The 8,685-nt window shown below is 45.2% G+C and overlaps 1 protein-coding gene across 1 annotated transcript in view; it reads left to right on the top strand.

Moving 5' to 3' along the window:
* The first annotated feature begins 23 nt into the window (after positions 1-23).
* RMND1 (required for meiotic nuclear division 1 homolog) overlaps positions 24-8,685 on the top strand; it is a 32,078-nt gene continuing 23,416 nt past the window's right edge. The window contains exons 1-2 of the mRNA XM_006768716.2: positions 24-404; positions 3,881-4,395. Coding sequence (XP_006768779.1) covers positions 3,895-4,395 — 501 coding nt within the window. The 5' untranslated portion in view covers positions 24-404; positions 3,881-3,894. The remainder of the gene's footprint in view (positions 405-3,880; positions 4,396-8,685) is intronic.

The raw sequence follows: 8,685 nt of genomic DNA, 5'->3' as shown, positions 1-8,685 counted from the left end.
GACCCGGAGGCTCGCGTTCCGCCGGGCCCGGAGCTCTGTGCGCCTGCGCAGTGCCGCGCGCTGGGAGCGGCCCAGTGCGGCAGTGGGTTGGCTCTGGGGACGGGAAAGCAGTCGCCACTAGGCTCTTCCCTCTGCGGCCGGGCCCCCTTCTCTTCCGGCGGAGAGGTTAGTGCACTGCCTGCCCCGGCAGTCCGTGAGGCCCTGCGCGGGAGACCCCGCCTGCCTGGAACCTCCGCGTGACATGTCACCGGGACCGCCTTGGTGCTCTGCGCGTAACGGTGCTCTTTGGTCCACTTAGCTGGGAGTGAAAAGCACTCGACCCACAAACACTTACGGAACGCTCTTCTGAGCCGGTGCAAAGCGGTAACTGCACAGAAGTAGCTTTGAAGTTAAGGGATTGGAAGGTATGTTCCCAAAGATTAAGGTCACTTGGCCACTGATACTGCTTTCGTAGGAAATGGGCCCAAGAATCGAGTAGCTGCTTTGTTTGCATACAGAAAATACGAGTTGAATGCCTACTGTGTGCTGGGCACTGTGGCCAAGGGGACAGCATGAACCAAAGACAAACCTCAATCCGCAGTTTAGAGGAGAGACAAATCTATCCCTTCCTCTTCTATTTTTCCTTCTAGCATTGTTGCTGTTTAATGTCTGTTTTGCCGATTTACTGTATTTATCTGTCACCCCAATGCGACGTAAAGTTCAAAAGATAGGGATTTTTAGCCATTTTCCTGTATTTTCAGCAAGTAAGACAGTGTCTACCTACCACATGATAGGAACCCAGTGCACATGTGTTGTGTGTGTTAATAAACTGGAAATGTAAGGTATGCAAGGGGTGTTACATGCAACGGAGAGCTATAAAGGGGAGGAAGATAGAGAATGGGTGCTGACTGCATTTTAAATGAAGAGGTTGGGTAAGACTTCACTGGGTAGGAGATGTTTGAGCCAAGGTCTGAAGGAGGTGAGGGAATGAGGCTTGCAGAGACCTGGGAGAAGAGCATAAGAAACAGTAAATGCAGAGATCCAGAGGCCAGAGTGACGAGCAAAATGAGCAAGGGAAAGAGCTGTGGGAGATGTTAGAGTGCTACAGCGCCAGAGAATGCAGGGCCACACAAGCTATTTTTAAGATGTTTGGCTTTTATTTCTAGTGAAATATGAGGCCATTGTCACATTTTCTACAAAGAAAAGATGTGATCTGACTTAAGTGTTCAAAGGATCACTTTGGTGACTGTGTTGAGCAGAATCTGTAGGAGTCCAAGAACAGACAGGGAGGATACGATATGGAGCTGTTACCATAACCTTTGGGAGAGAGAGCAACGTGGACCAGGGTGGCAGGAACTAGCTGGAATAAAGCGAGTGGGGTTTGCTGATGGATTGGGTATAGAGAATGAAGAGAAGAACCAAGGTGGCCTCCAGGTTTTGGGAATCAGCAAAGATGAGAATGCGATTGCTATTTCATGAAAGGGGGAGAGAGACTGTGGGAAGAATAGGGTTTGTAGGTAGATTTCAGAAACTGAGTTTTGAGAATGCTACATTTTGTGTGTGAATGAGAGTGGTTTAGAGGTAAGTTTTTGATACTCATTAAGGAGTAAGGGTATATAAGATCATGAGGTTGGGTGAGATCACCAAGATCTGAGAAGAGAGAAGAGCAGTGGCGAAAATACTGAGCCTTAGCTCATTCCATTCTTGAGGGGTTGAGAAACCAAAAAAAGAGACCAAAGGTGCCACCAGTGCGGTAGGTCAGTGGCCCGTGGGGACTCCTAGAAGAAGCCTAGGGAAGAAGGAGGGTGGAGTGAGTGATCAGCTGTATCAGATGTTGCTGATAAGTCAGGTAAACCAAAGACGGAGAAGTGCCCATTGGACTCAGAAATGTGGAGGTCATTGGTGACCTTGACAAGTGGTAAAGGGGTAAGGATGAAAGCCTGATTGGAGTGCATTTGAGAAAAATCAGAGGCGAGGAGTCAGAGACAGCAAATAAAACTCTAAAAGGAAGGGAGCTCAGAGAAAAGGTATAGTATATGGGAGGGAAGATGGAGCCAGGGGAGAGTGGGTTTTATCAGATGGGAGAAATGAAAGCATCGTTGTATGCTGATAGGAATGTGCCAGTAAAGAGGAAAAAATAAATGGCATAGAAGAAAGAGGGAAGAAGAGCTGAATCATTCCTTCTGTAGAACTGACACGCTAACCACTGAGTGACACCAGCCAGGGCTTTTGAGTGTTTCTTGTATGTGCTCTGGCTGGAGATAGAACCTGGTATTATTATTTATTAATTACTGTATTACTTTCCATATGAGTAATTGTAAACCAACTTTTGCCCCACCCTAACCCTAAACACCCCCCACCCCCATCCTGTCCTCCCTCCGTTCCTGTGGTACAGTGCTATGGGTACAAGTGTTGTTTGGGGAACTGGTAAAGCCTGAGTTTTAATTACATCGCTGCAACTCGCTAACTGACGGGCGGGCCTCTTTAAGCCTCAGTTTCCTGACCTGGAGGAGGAGGGAGAGATAGAAACATCAATGATGAGAGGGAATCACTGATCAGCTGCCTCCTGCACACTCCCCACTGGGATTGAGCCCACAACCCGGACATGTGCCCTTGACTGGAATCAAACCGGGACCCTTCAGTCCACAGTCCGACGCTCTATCCACTCAGCCAAAGCAGCTAGGGCCTAAGATACATTTCTTAAACATCCTTTGGCGCTGTGAGTCTCACATTTGAAAGCTCCGGCTTCCCCCTATCCACAGAAACCTCTAGGATCGCTTACGATCTGGCCACTGCTCCTTGTCAGTGCTGATCGCTGAGGCAGCTCTCTCCCGCCCCCCCTGAAGCTGCACTTGCTTGTCCGGTAAACAGAACTGTGAACCTGGGTGTTTGATTTGCTGATCCCTCTGCCCTTTTGAGACCCAGTTCAACTGTCACCTCTGACTTTGTCCTGCCCTCGCCTTACCCCAGACGCTCCCTTCCCAGGCCCACAGCAAGTCCTGCTGTGGTGCTCTCCACGTTAATGTCTGTTTCCCTGCTGGAAAGTGAATCCTGAGATCACTGACTCCCACCTGTATCTCCACACCTAACCTGTGATTTTGTAACATATTTTTAATTGCCTGCTACAGGCTTACTTGGAAAGAATAAATATTCTATACTATAAATAGTGGGGGAATTACTTATGTAGTCTGGTTTCTTTGTGTGAAAAGAAAGTGTGTCTATGTCTGTCTGTCTGTCTGCCTGTCTGACATCCCGTATCCTCACTGCCATGCCCACCCCCAACCTGAAGAGCACCTTCCCCTTCGAGTAGCAGCTTAAATCCTCCTGGGAGCCTTTCCTGGCTCTTCCTGTAGAGTGGGCCCAGCTCCTGCGTGGTTCTTAGTGCCTTGCAATAGGTCTTTGCTAGGGCCTAGGGCTTTCCACTGAGTTACAGTGAACAGATGGAGATCCTGTCCCCCCAGGGGACCGTTGGCACCACCATGGCAGGGACCCGGTCCTTTTGTGGAAGCATGCTTGACCCCAGCTCATTGCTACCTCATTATAAAGGCTGAATACATTTTGAATAAAGGAATTTATAAGGACAGATTTTTTAAAATAGATATGCTAATGAAGTAAATGGAGAGTTCTCGCAACTCTTTCTTTTTTAAGGCCCTTGTCACATCAGCTTTATAATCTTGTAATCTTCCAGAAAAAAGGCCGAAGGTTGATTAGAGGAAAAGTAGCAGAAATACTTGTATCTATTTGTAATCTTTTTTTTTTTTTTGCTAGACTTAGGTTAAGATGTATCTATTTTGCAGATATTTTTACAGAAATATGCCTGTTACCTAGGAAAATATTATGTGTTTTTTGAAACTTTAAAAAACAACAACAACACTTGAACTTTGAATTCTTTTCCTTCTAGCTTGGGATGTGGTCATGTCAGCCAGACTTCTCCATGCCCTGGCCGGATCTCACTGCGTTTTATCAAAAGCATGTCAGCGCCAAAGACTGGTTCATCGAACAGGAAAACCACTTAAGGAACTTGAGAGCGCAACACGCGGCGCCCTGGCGAGAAGTCAAACCTTGGATTTGTTCTTTCCTGATACCGCAGCCGGTGGTTTGAAAGAGTCCCGGGTCCTGGAAATGAACCCCAACGCATCAAACTCAATCATGTTCTCTGCGTCCAGCACTGCAGGTTGCCACGGTGAACAAGCCCACCTCCCCACCAGGAAGTCTCTGGGCCCGCACCCGATGACTCACAAACCAAATCGATTAGGTCCTAAGTGGTTTATAAAAGTCATCGAGAGGCATTGCTCATCCACGTCAACAGAAACGCTGGTTCCTAAACAAGACTTTCCGCAGATCAAGAGATCACTAAAAGCTTCGAGGACCCGGCAACCGTCCAGGACCAACCTTCCGGTTCTGTCCGTGAACGAGGTAAAAACATGGTGGGGGCCTTCGGTTGAGGAATAATCGCTCCCTCTCTAGGCTAGCATGGATCGCACACCAGCTCAGTAATTTTTTCATCAAGATCTTTGCCAAAGAGTAAAACTTACTATATTCAAAGGGAATCAAAATCTTAATGTTAAGAATTATTGAGTCAGCCCTGACCGGTTTGGCTCAATGGCTAGAGCGTCGACCTGTGGACTGAAGAGTCCCAGGTTCGATTCTGGTCAAGGGAATGTACCTTGGTTGCATGCACATCCAGTGGGGGGTGTGTGCAGGAGGCAGCTGATCGATGTTTCTCTATCTTGGATGTTTCTGACTCTCTGTCCCTCTCCCTTCCTCTCTGTAAAAAAAATCAATAAAATACTTTTTAAAAAAAGAATTATTGAGACATATAGAGACAAACTATAGGGATGAAATGTACAAATATAGTTTACGAAAGGCTTAGTTATTGGCCTAGGGAAACTTTGCAAAAGAAGACTAGTGCCAGGGTTCTTGTTCCAGCATCTCGAAGGGTTCAGGAATCTGGAGAAGGGCTGCGTGTAACTTAAGAGTCCAGAGATGAAACATAATTTTGAAAGGTAGGGAGTCAGAGAAGACTTAGTTAAAAGACCTAAGTTCTCTTCATCTCAGGACCCCTTGCTTTTTATTAGCACAATTTGTCCTAAGGCGAGGTAGATATATACACTTCAAAGTGTAGGGTTAGGTACAGAATCCATTGTCAGATTGGAAGAATTTGCCTACGGCTATTCAAGTGTTTGGCCAGTAGGAGGCAATAACGTGTAGATGAAGATGCCCTGAGCTGTCTGGCAGCAAGCAGTCATCCCTTTTCAGGTTTGGAGAAATGCGTTTAGCCATTCCCAACAGGCGATAACATATGTGACTCAGCCCTTGTTGAGTCCCCAAGTTCCGTCAACCTTTTGATGAAACTCTTGCAATTATGACACACTGGAATTGGCTTCCAGCAGACTAGTATTAAATGCAGTCTAGGAATGGTCCCCTAAAAAAACACCCATTTGAAAAAAAAAACCAACTGAAGGAATTCTTTATTCAATTAGGAATAATTTTTTGAGTAGCTGTGCAGACAGGTAAGCATTCATTAGTCCGTAGGACTGCATGGGTGGGGTGGGGTGGGGTGGTGAGATGACATGGCAAGGTCAAATCAAAAGGCAGGGGGAAGGCTTTTGCTTTTTTATTCTTTGAAGGTTGAAGGGGTATTTTTGTTCGCTATTACAAGGTATATGGGAATTTCTCAGCTATAATCACATTTCCCGTCTAAATGAGAAATATTTAGGGTCAGGATCAAGCCCTTTGTTAACCTTCCTATCTTGCATAATACCTAGAACTGTGCCTTGTACTTATAAATGTTTATTAAGTTGGGAAGGATGGGAAAGAGGCAAAGGAATTTTTTTCTATGTCTGTATTCCTCAGCATCAAAAAATAGAAATGTGGCCCTGCAGGTGGCTCAGGTGATTGAGGGTTTGATCTCTGGTCAGGTGTGCAGGAGGAAACAACCAATCAATGTCAATGTCTCCCCCTCTTACTCCCCCTCCCTCTCCCCACCCCTTCCTCACCCTCCAAAAATCAATAAAAACATCCTTGGATGAGGTTTTTTTTTTTATTTTTAAAGGAATGTAGAATATTTAAAACTTGATCAGGCCTGCTAAATTTATCAGAAAACAGGTTAGAATGTCTGTCTGAACATCTCAATTCTGAGTGGACCCTAAGCATGTTTAATTTTGTTGTGTGTGTTTCTTTTAAGTATATTTTTATTGATTTCAGAGAGGGAGGGGGAGAAACAGATAGAAACATCAGTGATGAGAGAGAATCATTGATCGGCTGCCTCCTGCATTCCCCTACTGGAGATCGAGCCCACAACCAGGGCATGTGCCCTTGACCAGAATCGAAACTGGGATCTGTCAGTCTGCAGGCCGATGCTCTATCCACTGAGCCAAACCAGCTAGGGCTTGTTGTGTTTTTTTACTGGGCTGTTGGCTTCCTTTGAAAAGATCTACAGACCCTCATTACTAATCTTCAGATTATGAAGTTAGGCATCGACAAATGATTTTCATTTTGGATTCTGCTTTTGTTTCAATTCTTGTATGGCCCCACTGAACCCAGTATATAAAGGATGGAAGAGCTCTGTGTGAACTTCTCTCATTTCTTCTTCCTAGCTCCTGATGTTTTATTATATCATTCAGCTTTGTGATAGTACGAGAAATCCAGTATCTAAGTGACTGAGATTAATTTAAGCATAAAAACCCCAATTCATGGCAGATACAAAAAGAGGAAGATGAACTCCCTTTTTTCTTTTGTTCTATGGAGCAGCATAGAGCAGAAGCAGGTTTCTTATGAAGATCCTGACAAGGTCAAAGATGTTACTTTTTTTGTTGTTGTCGGTTATAAAACGTCAAAGAGGCATTACTTCTCTGGGCTAGCCTTAGATTCGGGAGCAATTATCCTGAATTCCATTTTTTTATTTTTCTGTAGGACTTTTCTTCTGTTTCGAAGAAAGGATTTGAAGTAGATTTTTCAAAATTTAATACAGTGTCAAGTGAGGTAATAAAAGCATTACATTTACAATAGAGCAAACAATTGACATGAACAGAGAAATAAAGATTATCAAGTACCTGGTATGACTAATTCATTAGTTCTGCAAAGCCCAATGATTAAAGAAAGGAGGAAATCCTCCTGAGTTATATATTTCTTGTTGTCTAACAGAGAAAAAAAGAAAGACATAAAAATGTCTTACGAGAAATTAGTTCCTCCATCACCAAATGTTGGGAGTCATTTATATCCCAGGGCCTTATGTTGGAGAGATTATCTATGTATATAAAAGCCTAATAATATGTTAACTGTCTGACCGAGCGGCCAACCAACCAGTCACTGTGACATGCACTGACCACCACGGGGCAGATGCTCCAACCGGTAGGTTAGCTTGCTGCTGGGGTCCGGCCAATTGGGACAGAGCCAGACACATCCTGGAGTCCTCCTGCGGTCCTTCCCGCGGTTCCTCCCCAGCCACCAGTCCCAATCGGCCCTCAAAGGGACTGGGCAAGATGGCCCTGAGCGACCCAGATCACCAGTCAGGCAGAGGGACCCCATCCTGCATGAATTTCATGCCCTGGGCCTCTAATGTAACATAATAGATGTGACTTCACTTAGGGTTTTGCAAAAACAGAAACAATAGTCTCTCTAAAAGCACAGGAAAATAATAGAAAAACTTGCATTTCTGAAAGCATTTCTAAAGTGATTGAAATAATATAATTTTGGAACATTATTTTCTGATCTTTTCATAGGTGACCATAGTCGTGAGATGTGAGTAGGATCTAGCCCTGGGGCTGAAGGTTGCTTTTATCTTCCCCAAGCACAGGGCCACTTGTCTCCTTCATGGAGCTCTAGCCCTTTCTGCCCTCTGGACCGACCGAGACAGGAGGGCCTCTCTTCTGTACCAGAAACCGGGTGTGATTGTCTCGTTCCCCGAGTGCTCCTGAGCTCGCCCACTCCCTCTCCACACAGCACGGGCATGCACTTGAAATTGACAGAAGGAGGTTCATCACCTTCTCTGTCGGAATCAGCTCTGCCTGGTCTCATTGGCAGAGATCATGACCTACTGAGATATCAACCCCCATCCCATTGGCTCATCATTTATCATGGTGACCACAGTGCTGCTGGCATGTCCTGACTTTAGGAGCAGAATGCAGAGCATAAAGACCCCGGCCCTGAACTACATGGAGCCCGCCTGTGCAGGGAGTGCTGGAATGCCCGGGCGTGGTCTCAGCCCAACACCACAGTGTATTGTAAACTTAACTAATGGGTTGTTTCTTTTTATATTTCTATAGAAGAAATGAGCAGTGAAACCATTTTTTTAATTCTTTTTCTTTTATTTTTTTTTTGTATGCAGAGCATAAAGACCCCGGCCCTGAACTACATGGAGCCCGCCTGTGCAGGGAGTGCTGGAATGCCCGGGCGTGGTCTCAGCCCAACACCACAGTGTATTGTAAACTTAACTAATGGGTTGTTTCTTTTTATATTTCTATAGAAGAAATGAGCAGTGAAACCATTTTTTTAATTCTTTTTCTTTTATTTTTTTTTTGTACTTTTTTTTTTAAATTTAAATCTTTATTGTTCAGATTATTACATTTGTTCCTCTTTTCTCCCCCATAACTCCCCTCCTCCAGTTCCCACCCCACCCTCTGCCCTCACTCCCCACCCACTGTCCTCATCCATAGGTGCACGATTTTTGTCCAGTCTCTTCTCGCATCCCCCACACCCCTTTCC

The sequence above is a fragment of the Myotis davidii genome, unplaced genomic scaffold (genome assembly GCF_000327345.1).
Source record: "Myotis davidii unplaced genomic scaffold, ASM32734v1 scaffold1323, whole genome shotgun sequence".
NCBI classification, from domain to species: Eukaryota; Metazoa; Chordata; class Mammalia; order Chiroptera; family Vespertilionidae; genus Myotis; species Myotis davidii.
Note: the sequence above shows the minus strand (reverse complement) of the source record. Positions and strands in the feature narration are given on the sequence as shown.